Here is a 23,071-nt window from a genome sequence, read left to right as displayed (position 1 = left end):
TCAACAGCTTGGCACCAAGTACGCTTTGCTATACCCTGCGAAGCTACGGGTACAAGGACATGGCAAGCCCACATTTTTCACGGACGCCAAAGCTGCTTTGGCATACGCGAAACAGATGGCAAAGGAGCAAAAACAACGAGCGACTAACAGCGACACACAGGCCGAGAACAATCTGAGTGATAACGACTGATGGGCCAAGACCTGTACACTGGATACACACATAAGTGTCACCATTGGACAATTGTGGTAATGTGGACTGTTGAACTTCTGTTGGAATTGGTAAATTGAACAAGCGTTTGTGAGCTTGTTGCTCAGGTGTCTGATAATGTGTTATCCTGCACAGTAAATACTGAGGTATAGTATTGAGTGGTTCCATGGTTCACGATAGCACGTCGTGTGCTTGGCCACCCTGCCAAGAGTGCAGGGGAGTTTTGTCGGTGGCCCCACCTGCCCCCATGGGATGACTCCCTTATGATCACTACTGTGGACGGTTTGTTTACAGTTAATGGGGAAGGGGGAGAGAATGACACAACCTGATTGGTGGGTTGGTGTGGGTGGGGGAGGGGGGTACAAGTTCTGTTATATAGACCTGTCATGACTTGTACTAAGATACACAAGACTATTAGGATGTACGATACAACAGCATTGGATGGGCACCTGTTTAATCACACCGGTACATAACATTGAAAACTTCGGCTGAACGAGTTACCCCGACCTTTCACAGACCTTAGTATATACATCAAGCATTTGTGGTGGACTCATGGTCCGTGTCTATAGCTCTTACATACCACTACAGTGACTGCCCTCACATGTCTTTCACGGAATGTTAGAGGCTTAAATGATCGTAGAAAGACCAGACTGATCCATTCTTATCTCACGAGACATGGGGTGGACATCTGTTTGCTACAAGAAGCACATTTAACAACCGCAGCACTGGGAGTACTCAGAAACAATAGATGGGGGGAGGTGGTGGAAGCTGGCTACTCGAACTACTCCAGGGGTGTCGCAATCCTAATACGTAAGGGGCTACAATGGAAAACACACCACACGGCAATTGACAAGGAAGGACGGTATATTATACTACAAGGCACATTATACAATACCCCAGTGGTGCTAATCAACACTTACGGCCCGAACACTGACAGCCCTGACTTTTTCCAGCACATTTGGCAGAAAATACAGACACTAGGTAACATGGCGGTGATGTGGGGGGGTGATTTTAATGTGGTGCTTTCAACCATGGCAGACAGGGGGCGTCTCGTGAACACCACCCGAAAGCAACAGGTATGTTGTGGAGGGCACGTATGTAACACATCATCGGAACGCATGGTCCAGACTGGATTACTGATTGGTATCCAAGGACATACACACCTGGGTTATGGAAGCCGGGCATCACCCACGCACATTTTCTGATCATGCGCCTACACAGATAAAACTACAAATACCTGCGCCATAAAAACAACCATTTATAAGGAGATTTCCATCTAGTGCACTTTTAGACCAGGTTTTCTGTGAAGAACTACGTGAGAAAATTGTTGAATACTTTACACTGAATGAGGGAACGGTAGATTCACCGGGAATACTCTGGGAAGCATTCAAAGTGATCATGAAGGGACACTGCATAGCACTCAAAACGGGGGTCCTCAAGGACATTCGCAATACACTGCACAGGATAGAGTGCGAAATCAGAGAGCTAGAACAATCGCTTCTAATAAGTCCTACCCCTGATATTACAGCTCAAATCAGGACTAAACTGACGGAATTGCAACAGGAGGCAGAGAGGGAAACGAAGTTTCTGCATAAATTTCACAGGCGAGGCGCTATGGAGAGGGGGAACGAGCCGGGAAAACACTGGCGGGTCTACTTAGATCCCCGAGGGGTACTGATTACATTACCGAACTTCACACAGACAGAGGAGAAGTGGTCAGAACATCGCCAGACATACTACATACGATGACCCAATTTTATCAACGGCTATACACATCCCAAATTAATCCGTCTCAGACAGATATAATCGACTACCTAGACACCATCTCGTTGGCATGGTTAAATAGTTGGGCCCGAGAATATATGGAATTGCCAATAACGGTGGACAATGTCAGGCAAGTAATAAATGGCATGCCGGCGGACAAAGCCCCGGGAGCGGACGGGCTGACCGCTGCTTTTTACAAGGAATATGTTGGCATCCTTGCCCCCTGGTTATTACAGGTTTATCTGGAGGCTATGGAAACGGGTACCCTCCCCCTGACCTTACGTGAGGCCATTATAATTACCCTACTGAAACCTGATAAAGACCCCACTCAATCGGATTCTTATCGTCCACTGTCCTTAATTAACTTGGATGCTAAGATATATGCCAAATTAATAGCCAATAGACTGCAACCGATGCTCCCGCAGATTTAGTTGCCAGATCAATCTGGGTTTATACCAGGTCGTTCGACCGCCAACAATTTGAGAACGATTTTTGGACTCCTGCATTATCTGGCCCCCCATGTACAGGCAGTAGCTGCGTTACTTCACGCCACAAAAGCTTTTGATTCCGTAGAATGGAAATTTCTCTTCATCCTACTGTCCCGAATGGGACTTAGCCCCATAGTTATTAAGCAGATGCAAATAATATACACAAAACAGATGGCGAGTGTTAGGGTGAATGGGCAGGTGTTGGAATCTTTTCAAATCATGAGAGGGACGAGACAGGGCTGCCCTCTATCGCCATTATTATTTGCTATAGCCACTGAACCATTGGCAGCTAGACTCCGCCAGCACCACACGCAAAGGAATATAGGATTTACCTCTAGAGGCCTTCTCATATCAATGTATGCTGACGATATGGCAATATATTTAGTGAACTCCAGTGACAATTTCGACGTGGTTTTGAGGGAATTGATTCGATATGGAGGGCTAACAGGGATACAGATTAATTGGACTAAATCCATGATGTTACCACTCACGGATGACACTACTCCATTCGACACGGAATTTCTGATCCAGTGGGCCGAGGGTGCCAAAAGTTATCTGGGTATTAGAGTCAGCAGGTCTATACAAGAAATATGGTTAGCCAGCTATGGGTGCGTGATTGATTGGATAGAAAGCAAAATACAAAGATGGAAACTGCCACTATCCTTGACAGGGCGTATAGCAATTACAAAAATGGTGATACTACCCAAGCTACTCTATTTGTTTGTAAACATCCCTATGCCACTGAACACCCATTTTTTTTAAAAAAAGACTCCGTACTATTGTCCTCGAATTAGTCTGGGTGGGTAAACAACCCCGGGTTTCATGGAATTTACTGACACTGCCATTTGCCCAGGGATGCTTGGGTGCTCCAGACTTCGAGCTTTATGCATACAGCGGGCAGGCACAATACCTGTACTTCTGGCACCACCCAACTCCGTTCCAGACCCATGTGGCAATAGAAATAGATCGTGTTGCTCCTATCCCACTTAACGTGGCGGTTTACAAACCATACAAGCGGCCCCATTTAGAGATAGACACTGTGGAAACAACACGTTGAGCATGGAGAGGAATAGCGAAGAGGGAGTGTCAGAAGGAACTATATGCACCGTCCATGCCAATAGGGGGAAATCCACTACTAGCGCCACTAACGGACAAGGCTACCACAATGAGGGCAACGGCACATGATTTGGTGAAAGGCAGCAATTTGTACCCAGAGGCCACTTTCATGTCACTTCAGCAGATGTGTAAATCGCAGACACCTACAGCATTAGATATGGTATTGTATTATCAACTCAGAGCGGCATGTAGGGCTAGATATATGAACTTTCCGCAGGAGCCTCCCACATTACCAGCATTAGAAAATGTATTGTCAAATCCATCTCCCCGCAAACTTATCACGCGTATTTATAGTATAACACAGAGGGACTCCCCTATTATCCTCACCACAACTAAAGCGGATTGGAAGAGGGAATCTGATATATCTATCACAGACAAACAGTGGCAATTCTGCTGTTCCCAACTGGAGCACCTCTTGCCAAATTATAGATTGCAGCTTATACATTTCAACTTCTTGCATAGAGTGTATCGCACACCATCTCAATTACACCGCATGTGACTGCACCCAGATACGAAATGCTGGAGATGTGGTGCTCAGGACGCCACATTTACACACCTGGCATGGAACTGCAGAACAATAGCACAATTCTGGTCGGAAGTTTTATTACACATTGGCCACATTACTGGCACCCAATTACGGGTCACACCATTGGTGGCACTGTTGGGTTTTGTATTAGAAGTCCCAAAGGGTTCTCGCAAACTCACGGCAATGTTGCTGTTGTTGGCAAAGTGTCAGGTGGCAATGCACTGGAAGAAACAACATCCCACTACAGTAGCAGAGTGGCTGAAAGCTGCCACATACTGCTGGGATCAACTATCCCGCTATTGGGAGCTAATGCCCAGCAGATCCAGACCTATAGACATATGGGTACCCTTTGCGAGCTGGCTGGCGGATGGGGGGCAGACCTCCGGGGAGATAACACTGTCTGAGAGTCTCTATGTAAATATGAATTGCTTGTCATTACCATAACTATGGGATGACAGGATTATGCTCAACGCTGCAGAGGGCTGTCTGTTGTTGGCGGGGTTTGTGGCATGTTCCAACTGAGACACGCCGTCGGCGCAAGTGAGACATCACCAGGAGTGAAGGTGCTAATCTGATAACTTGAGGAGATGACAGGTGGGGAGGGGGAGGGGTTCTAAATGTTCTTATTGTTGGTTTACGGGATCGTATATATTAGGTATTACATTCAGCCTTACCCAAAACTAACGCAATATCAATGCGAAGTGTTGTAGAATGCTGCCGGGCCTTTGGGATGTCGGCATAAAAGCTGTGTTATGACATTCAACATTGTGATGCCTTATGCTGCCGGCCCCAGGCTTGTAGGCACATAGCTGTGTAAACTGTGTAACCTGCAATAAAGTTTTATCAAAATAAACAAATAAATAAAAGTACACTGAACTAGTAGGGATGGGATGATAACAACACCGCAATAGAGTCTTTTTACAAGTCCTGATGAAAGCTGTAGCCCCTCAGTCACCCCAGTAGATGACTGAAACATGTTGACAAAGAGGATGCTAGAAGAATCATATAATTAGGTTGTAGATCATTGGTCTGAGGGTGCTGTTATGGTTTATACATTAGGCTAGGGAGGCGGTATCCAAGGACATTGCTTGTTCCTACCTCATCCCCCTTTTTTTTTAAATTGCAAATGGATGAAAAACATCAAAACTCAGTGGTACTTACAAAGTGTGCCACAGAACGTACAGAATATACCAAGAAGCCACAAAACTGAGCAGGGCACCTGACTGGAAGAGGAAGTATGCTCTCCTGTTGCATGGTAATGAGGAGGAATAAAAGCCAGGAACACTATCTCTTTAAGAGGGAAATGTGGAGGTGAAATCCTATCAAATTCTGCACACACTTGGACCAAAGAAGTATCATGAAGCTAAGGAACCACAAGAAACAGTAGAAGAAGGTTATTGATTCATACATTCCCAAAATGTGATAAACAATAACACCTCAATAGTAGACATAATAAAGCACTTCAATTTAGTTGTATTCAACTGTGGTCTATTGACCTGAAAAGAAAGGATTTCACTCCCAACATAGTAAAAAAAAGGAATAAGAGGAAGAGAACATTGTTTCTTATGGTATCGAGAGGATTAGCCGAGGAGCCAAGTCATACATTTGTGAGATTGCAAAGGGCACAGCTGGGCTCCTGTTTCAATTCAATTGAACTGTCTAAGGTACTCAAAATGTACCTCAGTTACCCACAGAACAACTCGGAAACACTTATTAGTCCTATGTCTCTCTGTTTCTGAGTAGTGCTCTCTGAAGCTCCTACAGTCTCTCAGAGAAATTCCAAATTAAAAGTATGCCCTTTAAACAGTACAATCACATAAAAAAAGAGGTGAACAACTGTGCCCAGGACAGGTGCACATTTTCAAGATAGGGCCACAGATCTTCAGATTATAGCTCCACATGTCACAAAAAATATTGCTCCTTCATGAAAACCTGGATAATAAAAAACTAAGGAAATCACCAAGAATTGGAGGTAGGTCTATGACCTGTGGACCATTTTAAAAATGGGGAAGGTGTGATTGCCTAATCATACCAGCAAACATTATTTGTTTTATACCAACATCATGCTAAAGGACATAACTGAAAATGGTAAATGAAAGAGAAGGCAGCACACAAAGCCAGTAATGATAGCTTTATTGGCCACAGCAGGCAGTAATACCAAGTCGCACAGAACAAAGTGATGCCAGACATGAAGCATGAAAAGAGAAACAACCAAGGATTAATCAGCTTTGAAACCCCTGGTACTGACCCGTGAAGATGAAAATATGAAGATTTGATGTCATCATACTTTGTGTTTTTAAAGGTAATGGCTCCCAGAAACATTGTGAAGCTAGGGAACTAACTGCAAGATGCAGTACAAGAATGAGGTCACATCTGTTTACATTCCCAAAGGCTTAGGGTGTAGAGTGCATATTTAGAGTAAGTGCTAGTGTTTAGTATTAGAGTTAATAATTTAGGGGGTTATTTAGAGATATGCCTCTCGGTCACTTTCTTCCAGGGTGGCGGAGGTCATAACCTCTGCCAGTCTGGAAGATTTCTACTCTCCATATTTAGAAATGCCCAGCAAAGATCTCTGTGCCTTCAGAGGAGCTGCTGCCACTGTGGTGTCTCAGAATGCATTCTATATTTGCTGAGTGGCGGCTATGTTTCATGAGGCCGCTCAGCAAACTTTTTTGTTTTCCTAAAACAAACTCGCCAAACAGGAGTTTGTGTTTGAAAAACAAAAAATATTGACCCCGATACCTATGGTGACTTACAGGGAGTGAGGGTCATTTTTACTATTTTCTGTTTGGACCATCGCACTTTTTTCTGACGGTGTCCAATAGGAAGAAAAGAACGTAAGGACGTCCACACTAAATTAGTTTTTGGTTTCTACTGGCAGAGTCAGCAGAGGCCTTACCAGCAGAAACATGAAGCTTCATCTAGCTCGAAATGGAACAGACACACTGTCATTTTTGTGAGTAGGGTACAATGAATGGGTAGAAGGATGAAAGAAATGCACACCAGTTCTTAGTTTCTACTGTTCTCAAACATCCACTAGCAGTAACATGAAACTTTACCATCAATGATTCTCTGAAAGAGAGGTCAGCAAAGAGAGTAACAGACACAAAAAGAAAGAGCTAATGCAGTACCATATTAAACATTATGAAAAGTAGGAATACCCAGTGCCAGTGCAGATTTAACTTGCTGGTTGAATAGGGTCTCTGTAACCCAAAAATGGATTTCAGGTTGACTAATCTGAACACATTGGCTTCCCCATAAAAATAAGAAGTAATGAAATACATGAGTTAAGGAGCTATATTCGTGTTATATCCCATATCCACTGTACTAAAGGTGTAAAGCAGTGGGAGGGTATACATGTTATATTCGCTCAAGGCACCTGGGCAAGGTAAGGAGGGTTTATTTTAGAGTCATTGCACCTGTGCAATGCATGGGGGTATGTGGACATTCTGCCTGCCCTTGGCCAAGGTGGGGTGAAGGGGCTTTTACCCACTCCATCCCATCATCAAGATGGGGGGGGTTGATTTTATAGCGCCTGCACTTTAGAGCGCCCCGCACTTGGGCAATTCAGAAGCAAAGAGACATTCCTATGCGCCATTAGCCTAGGTGGGGTGAAGGTGTTATTCTTACTTCAGCCATCAGTAAGGTGAAGGCAGTTTTATGTAATTCAAACTCAAAGGTATCAACATTACAAAAATAGCCCGTCTAGCTAAATCTTCCGGTTTACCTGAGAGGCTGTGGTGGGGTCCTTCAAGGCTCCTGAAGGGTGGAGCTGGGCCGCCATCTTGGGCTTGTGCGTTCTAGTCGCGCAGGCTATAAAATAGAAGCCTGGCGCAACCGTGCAGCATTATAGGTCAGGAAGTCAGTGGCAGAGGCTGATTGATCGCTTTTTACGAAACTGAATAGGGAAACTTTTTAACTGTTCTAACTTGCATATTTTAAAACTATTTGTGTAATGTTGGTACTTTTTCTGTGCTCATTCATCTCAGGTTTTATTGACTTATACCATTTTCTTTTAAAACACCACTGTACCTCGGCTCTCTTTTAATATCTCACAGTTGTCAGGTAATATAACACAATTACAGTTCAGGAAATGGTGTGATTACTCACAGGAAACCAGTCCATACAATCAGTCTACTACACAATATCATTTAATATCAAATGTCGACATCTCAAACAGATATACATAACCAATAATCTAGGTGTGACCCAAAACACAGACATATATTCTTTAAAAGTCCACGGAGGTCAAGATCATACGGCCTCTTTGTTAGCAGTGATGGAAAAACAGCCAGTGGCTAACAAAGAGGCCGTATGATCTTGACCCCCTAGGACTTTTAAAGAATATATGTATGTGTTTTGGATCACACCCTGATTATTGGTTGTGTATATCTGTTTGAGATGTCAACATTTGATATTAAATGATATTGTGTAGTAGACTGATTGTATGGACTGGTTTCCTATGAGTAATCACACCATTTGCAGAACTGTAAATGTGTCATAATACCTGACAACTGTGAGATATTTAAAGAGTGCCGAGGTACAGTGGTTTTTTAAGTCTTGCGCGGGTGCTCTTAGGAACTCCTGTGGGGTGACATCTGTGGTAGTGGGGTGTCTTTATTTGGATACCTTGAGGGGCACCAACACTATTAGCATCTATTGAATTATCGTAACAATTTACTGTCCATGACTGATGTGCAATCCTGTTAAACCATCACTACCATTTCTTTTGTGTATTACCCTTGCCTTTTCACTGCGAGAGAAAGACCATGAACCCCCCGACAGGGGAAAAAAGCATTGGGTTAAGACACTATCCTCCTTCCGGTACATCTCTCTCAGAAAACGTCCGATCTTACGGCGGCTGCAAAAAGTGTGCTGGGGAGCCCTTGCAGCAATAAAACAGAGAGTTATGCAGGTATAATCATTGGACAGAGGGTTCCTCTTGTTATCTTTTCACCAGCTCATTAATTTCGGTTAACCCCTGCCCAATTCTGTAATATACCCCAGAATCTTTTTTTCGTCTTGGACCCATTCCCCAACAAGTCCATTCTTAATGTATAAAACATGGACTCTAACCACTCTGAATGGTGAGGTGGTGTTTCTCTAATCCACTTACGACATGTCTCTCTTCTAGCAAGTAATACTGCATAGAACAATAGATACCTAGCAGCTCCAGATACACCTTCCATCCCACCAAAGATAATTTGTGAAAGGCTTACCTTTATATGTTCTCCAAAATACCTGAGCGTGTTGATTTAACTATCTCCCAGAATCTCTTTTTCTCTGTACACTGATAGAACATATGCACATCCGTTGCTTCTTACAAACCACACTTTGCGCTGACTGTCGGTTTTACTTTCCCAATTTTGGACAGCTTCTCAGGTGTAATGTATGCCCTATTAAGTGAAAAGAGGTGGTTTCTTTTGAAAAAGGCAGTCTTGACAATAGAATAAAGTGTATGCATCGATACTTGCCACATATTTTGTAAATTGCAGCTCGGCAAGGATCTTTCCCATACATCTTCTGCCAGAGTGAATTCTCCGTCCACAGTATCTTGCAGTCCCCAGTACCAAAAAGAGACTTTTTTCTCGCCAGGGGGTTTTCCGGCAAATTGTTCCTCCAAGTCATTTCCAACACCCAGTGGTGCCTTCCGAGCCCATTCCAAACTCTTCAATTGCATATACTTAGAAATGCGAAATTTTGTCCCCCAAGAGATCCATCTCGTTCCATGAGATTAGCTGTCCATCCTGTGTGATTTCACCCCAAACAAGTACTCCTGCATCTCCCATTAATAATGCCAGTTTATCCTTAAGGCATTCTGGTGTCCCTGGAGACTGCCAGATTGTGGATGAGAAAGAATAATAATCTAGTTTGAGCGATCTTCTTATCATGTGCCATATTCTGACAAATGCTTGTGGTATTTTAAACTTGATCTTTTTGAAAAAGTTTGGGTCCCCAAACTTAAAAGAGAAAACCATCATTGCCCGTTCTGCTCGCTTTTATCATTGCGAGAAACATAACTCCCACATCTGAGCCATCTGGAGTTTTAAAAAACATTCTAGAATTAACATTCTTATGTGCCCTTAGCCTAGGTGGGGTGAAGGTGTTATTCTTACTTCAGCCATCAGTAAGGTGAAGACAAATATGTGTAATTTAAATTCAAAGGTACAAACATTACACAAATAGCCCGTATAGCTAAATCTTACAGTTTACCTGGGAGGCTGTGGTGGGGTCCTTCAAGGTTCCCGTAGGGTGGAGCGGGGCCGCCATCTTGGACTTGTGCGTTCTAGTCACACAAGATATAAAAATTAGAAGCCTGGCGCGACTGCACAGTATTATCGGTCAGGAAGTCAGTGGCAGAGGTTGACTGATCGCTTTTTACGAAACTGAATGGGGAAACTTTTAAACTGTTCTAACTTGCATATTTTAAAATTATTTGTGTAATGTTGGTACCTTTGAATTTGAATTGCCTGTGTAGCTAAATCTTCCGGTTTACCTGGGATGCTGTGGTAGGGTTCTTCAAGGCTCCCGTAGGGTGGAGCGGGGCCGCCATCTTGGACATATGCATTCTAGTAGCGCAGGCTATAAAAATAGAAACCTGGTGCGACTACGCTGCTGGCGTGCCAAAGGCACGCCTAAGGCAAGCTTGTCTGCGCCCGTCTGCGCCTGGATTGCGCCAGGGGTCAGACACCCTGTCTCTTTTAGCCTAGGTTTGGTGCAGTTTTCATCAGATGAGTTAAACTTCCTGAACTACGAGTATAAAAGCACCTGTCAGCACTTGGGAAAGGATGATAGGGGGCAAAGCGCCTGCTCGGGGTGTTCCATTGTGTTACGCCTGAATCTTTCTAGGTTTTCATGTGGTCCGAAGGTTGCCCAATATTTTCTGCTAAATGGCCGCACTCTTTCCAAGCACCCTCCTGGAAACAATCCCATCTTCAACAAACATGTAATGGATATCATAGCCGCAAATGTCGGACAACAAAATACTCAGATCTTCCTGGGGGACTTCAACCTCCACTGGAATGATCCTGACGACCCAGAGGTCAATAGCCTCAAAGCTTTTCTGTCCGACCTTAATTTGGCCCAAATCTGTGATTGCCACACCCACGAAAAGGGTTCCATCCTTGACCTAGTAATTGCCAAAACAGACTCTACCCAGTTGGAATCGATCCTCCCTTGCGACTGGTCTGACCATCACATAATTACTTTCCACATCAAGAAGGAAGTCAAGCCACTCTCTGTCCAACCGACGAGAACGAAAATTTGGAAGAGGAACCTAGAAAACATTACCCCAGCCTCTCTCACAACCGCTAGTCACACCCTCACACCCCCACTGGATGGTCTAAAAGATGTACATGTTCTAACCAATCACTACTTTCACTCTATGAACCAGGTACTAGACAACTTAGCCCCCCTACAACTGAAAAGAGTCACCGCAAAAGGATCAAACCCCTGGTATGATGGTAGGCTAAATGAAGACAGACGATCTCAAAGAACAGTTGAAAGACAATGGAGAGCTGCTCCATCTGCTGCCCACCTCAAATTGCTAAGAATTAAGAGAAATTCCTATTATAGAAAGATTAGACGATCGAAAGCTGACTTCATTCGTCAACAATTAGACCAAGCCATGAATCGTCCCAAAAGTCTATTCGAAATAATCAAAGCTCAATCTAAGGGTGTCTCCCACTCTCCCCAAGCTAATCCCGAAACACTTCCCAATTGTGAGGATCTTGCATCCTTTTTCACAAAAAAGACTGAAAACTTAAAGACAGTCCTACTTAACAACCTATTATCACATACTGACCCACAAATGAGTGGCTCACCGACCACACCTAGTATCCCGAGAATCTGCTCTACAAAGCTCTAACTCAAGAACAATGCCTCCTGGACCGACTTCAGCTTTTACAACGAAGAAACTATTTTAAAAATGATCACAGCACTGAATCCTTCCAATCACTTGACAGACCCTCTCCCAGCAACCCATTTAAAAACCTTCACTCCACTGCTATTGCCCCTATGGACTAGGATTATAAACACTTCTCTTTTACAAGGAATCATCCCAGACATCCTCAAAGTTGGTCAGATATCCCCCATCCTACAAAAACCATTGGCGGACCCATCTGACCTGAATAACTATCGCTCAATTTCCAACATCTCGACCCTCGCCAAACTGCTAGAAAAACGTGTCCACGTGCAGCTTAGTAATCACATAGATCACTTCAATCTGCTCGATGAATTCCAATCAGGCTTTCGATCAGGGCACAGCACAGAATCAGCCATGAACCACATAATTGATGACGCACTACAAATATTGGTTCAAAACAAGGGATGCCTGCTAATCCTGCTTGACTTATCCTCAGCCTTCGACACAGTCAAACATGACAATCTTCTAGACCTCCTGAAACACAGGATGGGACTATCTGGTACTGTGTTAAACTGGTTCACGTCCTTCCTCCAAAACAGAACACAAAGATTCAAGATTAACCAATCGTTATCCAACCCCTCCCCGGTCACTCTGGGAGTACCCCAGGGTTCCTCCCTCTCCCCGACACTCTTCAATATGTTTATGCAACCTCTCACTGAGCTTCTCAATTCATCAAATATCCAATATCACATGTATGCCGACAACACACAACTCTACATTAAGGTCCACTCACTTGAAGACATCAAGTCCCTTAATACAACACTCCATAAAACACAGATCCGGCTGGCAGAGAATCATCTAAAACTAAACACCCTAAAAACAGAATCTCTCCTAATCGCTCCTCCCAACCAAATAGCCACCATCCGTGAAGGGATGAAGCACATTACAGCACTCGATGGTCAACCTATCATCATTGATTCAGCTAAATCACTGGGAATAACCTTGGACAATAAGTTAAATATGCAGAAGCACATCAACTCTGCAACCAAAGGAGCTAATTTCCAGATTAACACCTTGAGAAAACTGAAATCCTTCATTTCGGCCAGTGACTTTAAACAGGCAGTTCAATCTCTAGTAATTGCCAAAATGGATTATGGAAGTATTGCTCTTTGAGGCCTACCCAGATCAACGACCGCTCCTTTAAGAGCCTCAATAAATACAGCCGCTAGACTCATCACAGGCTCCAAAAGAAACTGCCACATCTCCCCTGACCTTCGTGCCCTCAACTGGCTTCCTTTTGAGGCCAGAATTCATTTGAAAATCTCCTGTATGACATATAAGGCCTTACATCACAAAACACCGAGATACCTAGCGGAGAAATTGGTACTATCGGGTGGTAACAGATCCACTAGGAGCTCCAACAATCTTCTACTTAAACCACAACGGTTCTCCAAGAAGAAAACATACTACCGCTCCTTCTCAGGAATGGCTCCCAGGATTTGGAATGCCTTGCCCCAAGAAACGAGACTTAATCCATCCGCAGCTTTTTTTTAAAAAGAAGTGAAATCTATTCTTCTGGCCAAATTCACTTGACTCATTGATATTCCCCTGTAAATACATGCTATTTGTGTATGTTCACCTTTAACCGTATTCACCTAATTTACGATACTTATACGTTTTTATGTTGATATTTCTGCACTGTAAAGTGCTCTGATACCTGCAAGGGTCTTGTTCGCTCTATATAAAACTGTCAAAATAAATAAATAAAATAGATTCGAAATTATTGACCTCATAGTGGCTAGACAAATGACTGCTCTTTACTTGGTGGAAAAGTTACTTCAAGCGCAGTCCTCTCTGGCCATTTTAGATGCCATTCCTACGGGCTATGCAATTACTAGGTTGGATAGACCTCAGGGGAGGGGAGGCAGGCTGGCGGTAATACATAAACAACAGCTGCACTGCAATCTATCGGAAGTCTGGATTAGTGGTGCAGAAGCTGCCCTTTTCCCCCTAACTATCATGGGCTGCTGTTCTCTCAATGTCCTGCTGATTTATAGGCCTCCTGGGGTGGCTGCTTCCTTCATTTGGGCCTTACTTGATGCTATTCCGACATTTGCTTTGCAACATTCTAATCTTCTTATTTTAGGGGACCTCTACCTACATTTTGATGATCCAACCTCTCTCACAAGTGTAGCCCTAATGGGGGACTTAAAGTCGTTCCAGCTCCAACAGTTGGTACAGGATCCCACACATATTCGGGAGCATATTCTTGACCCCATTTTTGCTAATCCTGATTTAGTGATAGTTGCTTCCCCAATTCCCATTGCTTGGTCCGATCACTATATTATCCGTTTTCAGACTCTGGACACCAATCCCCCACTGAAACTTTTACAGGCCCAATCCATCTAAATACAGAATTGGACTAAGGTTAGTCAGGAGGATTTTCTATCTGCCCTGAGCAGCCATCCTACATGCCTGTAAAACTGCCCACAGACTGCTAACCTACAGGTCTTGGCATGGTTAGAGAAAGCATTAGATCAGATAGCACCTTGAAAAATATAACATTTCTCTTGTTCCAAACCTTTGGCAGGATGGTTCATGGAAGACCTCTCACAAACTAAAAAATTATGCAAGCGTCTAGGCCGAAATTGGTGGAAGACCTACTTTTCCCTTGACAAAGAGACCTACCTGCTTGCGTTAAAAGAATACCATAAAAAGATTAGGGTGACTTTTAAGGTATTTTGCACACAAAAGATTGATGAGGCAAAGAATGCTACTCGAGAGATTTTATAAATTGTTAAATCTCTTACTTCCCTGGACACAGTATTAGCGGTCATGGCACCGAGTATGAGCAGTTGTAATGAGATTGCCCACTTCTTCTGTGATGAAATCTCATTGATATATGCATCTTTTCCTGCAGCTGCAAAGAATTATTGCCTCCCTTCCTTAAATAGGAAGTTTGATCCTTTCCCAGATGGCTCCTTTAAGATTGAGAACATCTCAATGGAAAATCTATGTTCCCTAGCGGCTAAAATCAAATCTAGCTCACCGCTACACCCTGTGCCTTTGGCTATTTTGAAACTGGGGCTAACTGCACTTGCTCCCAGATGATGCTCTGTGCTAAACCTATCATTTGAAGCTGGCTTACTTCCGACTGAGTGGAAACACGCAAATGTGATTCCTCTCCTCAACAAACCATTTCTTGGCTACTCTAAACCTGAGAATTTTCGCTCTATCTCCCTGCTTACTTTCAAGGCAAAATTGGCTGAAAGGCATGTCAGTTCTCAATTGATGGAGTTTATCACAGATAACAATCTCCGTCATGAGACTCAATCGGGTTTCAGACCACAGTAGCATGGAATCTGCCTAGCTTTTGGCCTCAAACATGCTACGCAGGGTGGGCGACGAAGGGAAAATGGGGGCTCTCATTATGCTGGATCTAGCGCAGCGCTCGATACAGTATCGCACACTGTTCTACCGGAACGACTGTGGACTCACTGCATAAATGGTAGAGCTTTTGATTGGATTGCAGATTTTCTCCATGAGCGCATTTTCCAGGTAACTCAAAAGCCATATACCTCTGACATTATCCCCTTACAGCAGGGATTGCCTCAGGGATCTGCGCAGAGCCCTACAGTTTTTAACCTATATCTTCGCCCACTGGCTGACGTTATCGAGGGCCATGGACTGAGAATGGTGTCATATGCTAATGACACTCAGCTAGTTATCACACTAGCTAATGATGACGTTAGGGCCGCAGTAAATATTAAATCTTGTCTTTCTGATCTAGCGACATTGATGCAGGCTAGCTGCCTGAAGTCAAATGCAGATAAAACAGAGGTTGGCGTGGTGGCCTGCTGATTTGGGCCCCACCCCTATTCCAAAACTCACAGTGAAAAATCTAGGGCATCCTCTTTGACTCTCAGCTATCTTTTGAAAGTCGGATCAGGGCCCCTGTGGGCACCTGTTTCGGGATACTGAGGCTGTTAAGGACGTTTTTGAGGCTAATACCAGACTCAGCACAAAAAACAGTAACACAGGCCTTGCTGGTGATCCGGCGTGATTACTGCAATGTGCTCTACTAAGGGATTTCTAAAGGCAGACTACAAAGAGTACAAAATACAGCAGCCAGGATACTATTAGGAATTCCGAAAAGGAACACCATCAGTTACGGTTTGGCTGAACTTCACTGGCTCCCTGTAAAACACAGAATCTCTTTTAAAGCTCTGTGTTTCACACACAGGATAATAAATCAGAGGGGGCCCAGTTATCTCTTCCCTTTGATCAGTGCTCACACTCCCTCTAGAGTACTTAGATCTAGGGAAGCAGCTCTGGCAGTGATTCCCAGAGTGCGTCATGCATGACTGGAGGGGTTGCTCCTTTCGTATCGGTGCAGCCAAGCAATGGAACTCGTGCCACTCAATCTAAGACTTGAACAGTCTGAGACAAGTTTCTGAAAAAATCTGAAGACCTGACTCTTTAGACAGAGTTAGAAGGAGCTTTGTGCCTACTTGCTTCTGACTATTTCTGACCTGATATGTGGCTATTGCTTAGCGCAGGGACACTCCTTTGGGGTAACCAGGTGCTCTATAAATCCTAAATTCATTCATTCATTCATTCATGTAATCCAACCTTGTCCTTGGGCAAACTACGGGAAGAGGATATATATAAATTTTAACCATTTCTCCAATGTGCACCAAATTAAGCATGCTCTTAGATGACCTCCAATATATTTTTCCTCCAAGTTTGGTGCAGATTGGTTAACAGCAGAGAAACATTATTGACAGCAAAATATCATGTTTCTTTTGAAGTGAGATGTAAACGTTATATACATATATGAGTTGTACATATGCAGATGCACACTGTGTAATATGTGAAGTGTTACCATTGTTTGCAGTGGCCAGGACTCGCAGGGTCAGATTGGGATCACAATTAGGCCCAGGCACTCCTAAGAAAGTGTTCCACACTCCTGTATCGTGTAACATCATTTGGTTAGTCTCAATGTACTAATTTTTAGAGAAATGTTTGGTAACTTAAGCATTTTGAAAACTATAAAAGCAGTAATGTTGATGAAAACTAGAAGCATTGCATTTTGCTAGGCGTTTGTGGCGAAATAAAATGACTCAAGGGCCAAAACACCTGATCTGGAGAGGGTTGTCACCTGGCCGGTTATTATATCACCAAAAGCTGGTATTTTTTCCTCTGATCAATATGTATTTTAAACAGTAAAGGTAAGGCCAGGGCTTTAAGTGGGATAAAACAAGTGGAGGGGTCTTTAATGTAGGCATGGCCAATGTAATTAAGGGATTAGCTTAAACACCTAAACTAAAGTTCTGTGATTTCCATAGTGTGCCACACAGCTACTATCTTGGTTCCTCTCAGAGCGTTTTGCTAGTGCATCCAGATATATAACACAACAGCTGACATTCATCTAAAGCCAGTCAGCACTATTTGCTTTGTCAATGGATGTTAGCCGGGTACCTCCTTCACACATATGTACACACAATCACAATTGCAACGGGAATTCGTGAACACTGACTCTTGCACTCTGCAGAGAAGCCAAAGCATTCTGAACACCTTTTGTACCCAATGACAGGCACTGTTAGAAACTTTCACTGCCTTCTGCCTCAAATCCTGAGCTTTCTATCATGGCCCGTTATAACACTTGGTGGTGACTCAGTTCAAAGTATGCACCACACAAGAGTAATATTCTACACTGCAAGATATACAGAAATGCAACATCCTGGATATAGATATAATCTTGCATCTCTAAGAGTATTGCATTTATGAAATATAAACAGAAATTAAATTGCAGATATGGATTACATTTTACATTCATTTTTCGGAAATCGATTAGTGATTTTGCCAAACACATAAACACAGGGCCCAATAGAGACCTATTTCAATAATAATTACTATCGGGTCTGGGACCCAGCTCACTTAAATCCCTACATAAGTCAAAAGCACTTTAAAATGTGTTCTTAAGGTGTCTTATTCATCCGTGGCTGATGGTTAAACTACACAAAGGTAGGAAAGCCATGTTAAAAAATAATTTGGATGTTGGTATATAGAAGGTCCTCTTTAATTATTGTGCGGGCCTTTGCAGAATCTTAAAACATGAACACATGGCTGGGTTTTGTTTTGCAGTTTTATATTGGGTGAACTCGGCCCAAAGGCATTGGGGCGATTTGCATGAGTAGAAGTTACCTACAGAAGACCAACTTTATTTTTACCAGAGACCTTGGGAGATTACATTATTTCCCCAGAATAACAGGATAGTCAGTCAAGGCTGGAACCCGAACCTAGTTCCCCAGTTCTAAAGTCAGCGGCTTTGGCCCTAACTCTACATCCTCTGGGCAAGGTGGCCTCAAAGAGAGGTCTTTACAAATACACACATCCCCTCCACCAAGGCCTGAAGACATGGGGGCCAATGTGACAGTACATGGCCCCCAGCAAAGCTGAGGATGCTTCTCTTACTCAGTCCCTCCTCACCCCACCATAGCCTTAGAGCAAAGGCCTGGCAGGGGAGGAGTCAAGAAAAGCAGAGAGCTGCCGCGACTCCAGGGCGGTGGGGCTGAGGTGAAGGTGGCCCTATGAGCAAAAAATCACCTGCCCCTGCATACTTTACCCTCCTCCCACCATGACCTGAATGTGATGGCTCAGTGGGGAAAGGGTCCGAAAAAACCCATGCTTCTAGGCGAGACGGCCATGGGGGCAAGGTGAGAATGACCCCACCCTGGCCCAGGTGAACTGAAGATGGCTAAACAGCCAGAGCAAAACCTACTGAGGCCGATTCTAAGATACACTCCCTCCTCAACTCCCACAGACTCAGTGCGATGGCCCTGCAGGGAAGGAATGAAGCGGAGGCCCTAAAAAACTGGACCACCGGTAAACCTTAGGCGCCAGCCCATCGCCCAATACCCGACTGCCCACCTTCCCAATCTGACTCTGATGATTTACAAGAGTCAAATCTTCGGGTCGATTTTGTTGCCCTTCCTCTCCCTCATCAATGGCAATAAATCCCTACAGATCACTATATGCTACCATGTTGGTGCATTGTGTGTATTAGTGCAATAGTTGTGCATAAAGGCATTTATGTTATGTTATGTTATACAGGTTTTTTTGTATAGCGTGCGGCTACTCGAAAGAGTGTCCCGACGCTTTGAATTGCACACTAATCTCAAAACACAACAGGAAAAATGAACAAAAACAAAAAAAGAGGAAACCGGATAGGACCTGAAACTAAGAAGTGAAAAGCCAAGTTTTAAGCCCCTTCCTAAAGGCCAACAGGTTAGGGGTGCTGCGCAGGGACACAGGCAATTTGTTCCACAGCTGAGGCGCTAATAATTTAAAGGAGCTAGAATTCAAGTTGTTGAATCCATGTATTACATTGTGTAGGCACTGTAAATGTTTCAGAGCTGTTTTTCGCTCACAGGTCATGTAAATTACATTTAAAGAGACAGTAAGCAGTTTTCACCTCAGTTACACTGTACTGTGGTAGTAACATGGAATTTCGCGTCTGCACCGTAGTAATTCATGCGTGACTTGTACACTTCCTCTAATGTGCCTGTTTGCACATGTGCAGGTGCGTGTGTGTATGTGTGCTCAAAGTTGTCCATTTTTCTAATGAGCAAAATGCTTGTTTATGTGTTCCTGATTGTCTTTTTTCATGTTAAATACTTATCCTTTCATACAAATGTTTGTTGTATATTGCGCCTCACTATTTATTTTGTTAACAGGGGTTCATAACAATGGTCTTCCTGTGTGTGACAGATATATACACACTCATTGATTACTTCAGCTTCACTTACTGGCTCTTTATTGGGTTGTCGGTTGCTGGTCAGATCTACCTACGATGGAAGCGTCCTGGTATCCACAGGCCCATAAAGGTATGGATGTCTCACTTTGTTGATTGACATTTCCTATTCTTGCCATTTTTCTTCGGTCTTTCTTATAATCTACAAATGTTCTGTAAGGTGATTATAGTTGTGATGAGGTTGGTCAACAAACTGCTGCAACATGATTCAAAATGTAAAGATTTGCCAAAGATGAGGTTTTTTTGTCATTGACAAACAGATGTTGCATGGGAAAGGATTGTAGTTCTGCCAAGATTTTTCCGGACACAAAAGGACCTTCACCCATAAAAAATATCTGCATGCACAAAATGCGCCTAAGTGACAAAAAACAGAATAATTGCAAAAACTACATATATGCTTTCATCTGCGCATGAGCAATTTATTCTGCCAGTAACCTCCCCTGCATTTTAATAACTTTTTAATACCTATACTGTGAGCTTGTGGCAAAAAAAAGCGTGAGATTATAGAGTTGAAACTGTAAAATCATATCATCCTAGTATGAAAAAATCTAATTTTACAAGAGCGCCATTGCAGGAATAAATTCAAAAGTATAATTTTTCTAATTAGGAAAACAAAAAAACATATAGAATTATAGGTGAGCAGCTTTTTAAAACGGTATAGATCTCGACTGAGGGATTCTAAGTGACATCAAACAGAAAACGAGTGATGCTCAAGTTGTTTATAACGCCAGTTGTAACCCAAATTTGTAAAAAAAAACGTAATTGACAATTCCAATCTACATAATATTTTGTGTATGACTCTCCCTAATCCTCTTGACGATCTCAACTGATCCTCTGGTGGAAAGGAGTCCTGGGGAGCTAGGCACAATATAACCTTAACTTCTTCCGCTACCTTCGAATACTGTACAATAAAAACATACATCTGGCATCCCGTGGTCCACCTTAATTAGTGCCCCCTTTCCCAATTTGTTTCTCCAACCGTTGTGCTTGGTGATCGCGAATCTGCTAGGACCATCACATCTTTCAACCAACTGGATATAACATTCAGGCATAATTATTGAATCAGTATCCACATCACCCAGGCTAGGCTTCACACTGAAAACTAACTTGTTCACAATACCTGTAATATTCCTGACCTTGGGAGACGTCACTTTTACAGATACAAGTATAGTGTCCTTTCTTCCCACACTACCTTTAAAAGGAATTTCTAGCATAACAATTCACACTGTTCGAAGAGTGACCAGGATTACCACACCTATAGCATTTTACTTTAGTCACTCAAGTCTCTGTTACTACTTAACAACTTCCCTTCCTTGTTTACTGTATATACCCAAGCGCTCTCGTTCAAAATCTCAGCGTTCTCACAAACAATCTTAGCAACAGGGTTGTCAGATACCGCTGGTCCATTATCACGCATCTACCATACCCAAATGTCTATGCTCTCCATATTCTCAATAATAGCAGCTGTTTCCTTCAGATCAGGTTTTTCCACTAGTATCTTCTCCTAAACCGTTATGATATTTGTGCACCTTACCAATTGGTCCCTAAGCAATGAATCTGTCAAGGGACCTAAATCACAAGTGCATGCTAATGTTATCAAACATGCCACATAGTTCCAAATGCTTTCGGTCTTTCCTTGAGTTCCTGCAAAGAATCTGTGATGTTCCAGTACTACATTTATTTTAGTGTTGAAATGGGTTTCTAGCATTGGCACAGCAATATCAAAGTCATCACTAGGTTCTCCTTCACTGTCACCTAAGGGTAAGGGTTCCAAACTGTCATATATTTTGCTGCCTTCAACACCTAGATTGTGTAATAGGACACCTTGCTTCCTGGCAGCTGAAAACATTTCACCGACAATTACCAACAGATAATAATGAAAAACCTTCTTCCCAGGGCAATAATGGGTCTCCCCCATCTAAAATAAAGTCTGGAGGTTGGGACTTGATAGCTGCGCCATGCCATTAAGTGTTCCAGTATGAGCAGGGACAAATGATGAGTGATGTTTAAAAATAAAATAGTATATGGTATATAGCAGTCATTAGATGTGGCATCTTTAGGCAAGGTTCCCCCCTAACCTTTTGCCTTCACACCTCCTGTTTTTGCTGACTTCATTTTTGCTGACTTTAGAACTCCGCACACTTTACCACTACTGACTGGTGCTAAAGTGCTTGTCCTCTATGCTTAAAACATGATAACACTGGCTTATATCCAATTGGCATATTTAGTTTCCTTATATGTTCCTAGTAAAGTGCACTACATGTGCCTAGGCCATGCAGATTAAATGCTAATAGTGGGCCTGCACAGAGATTCACGCCCGCCTGAGGGAGATCTCTAAACCAGTCAGGCGGACCTCTGCCATGGCAGCATAGGCCATGACCTCTGCTGATCTCCTAAGCTGACAGGCAACCTGCCTGTTTCTAAATTACCTCATTGGTGGTTATTTCCAAAGGGACATGATAGTGCTTTAATAATATGAAGCATGCACACAGCCACAGGGATGTCCTTTTATGGGGGCACAGGCCGTAAACCAGGAAAACATGTTATGTGGGGAATGGCCTCGGGAACGTCAACAACGTAAAAAAAGAAAACAAATTATTCATGTGCAGTGTTTATTAGGAGTTAGGCGCTACCAATATACAGAAAATGTTTATAAAAATGCTGCAAATTGTGAAGATTCTTTTTTCAAAATGAATGGGAAATGTTACTTTTAAAATACATTGTTTGGTTATAACGACGATTTCAAGACAACTTTATATATGAGAGGTGCTGGGTGTTTTCGCTTTGTGACTTGATAACATTGTGATTTTGGAAGAATCACTTTTTTCCCTGTAACTTATTGTCAATATATGTATTTGGGTAAAATATAAAGTTGAAAATAACAACTCCACATGGTACTGTCCAAATTCTGTCCCATATCCTTTCCCGTCCGAAAAATCCTGATTTTGCAATCTGATTTCATCCTAGCATGAAACACAAAATTATACTAAGTGCAGCATCCCTCTTTGATACATATGCTATGCAAAAAAAATTGTGTTACCTTCTCCATCTTGAAAATATCCATGTCTCAAATGTCAGTATACAGACAAATAGCACTCTTCTTCCTCTGTTCACTGTTTTAGGGGCGAGGAACCCCTAAAAATGTAAACACCAAATTATTACCTCAACAGCACACCCACCGGTTGATGAATCAGAGACTGTGCTAAAACCTCAATTTCATGAGCCAATGTGTCCACAAGATGTCATCACGGAATATATCAAATACAGTCAATTAGGTAAGGACAGACTC

The 23,071-nt window shown here is 42.9% G+C and overlaps 1 protein-coding gene across 3 annotated transcripts in view; it reads left to right on the top strand.

Moving 5' to 3' along the window:
- The window catches only part of LOC146822827 (Y+L amino acid transporter 2-like), a 436,531-nt gene that overhangs the window by 389,246 nt on the left and 24,214 nt on the right, over positions 1–23,071 (top strand). For all 3 annotated transcript variants that reach the window (XM_085607020.1, XM_085607018.1, XM_085607019.1), the window contains one exon: positions 19,706–19,855. In XM_085607020.1, the coding sequence (XP_085463146.1) occupies positions 19,706–19,855 (150 nt within the window). The remainder of the gene's footprint in view (positions 1–19,705; positions 19,856–23,071) is intronic.

This window comes from Triturus cristatus, chromosome 5_2, assembly GCF_964204655.1.
Source record: "Triturus cristatus chromosome 5_2, aTriCri1.1, whole genome shotgun sequence".
Lineage (NCBI taxonomy): Eukaryota > Metazoa > Chordata > Amphibia > Caudata > Salamandridae > Triturus > Triturus cristatus.
The sequence above is the reverse complement of the archived record's forward strand: the minus strand, read 5'-3'. Positions and strand labels throughout refer to the sequence as shown.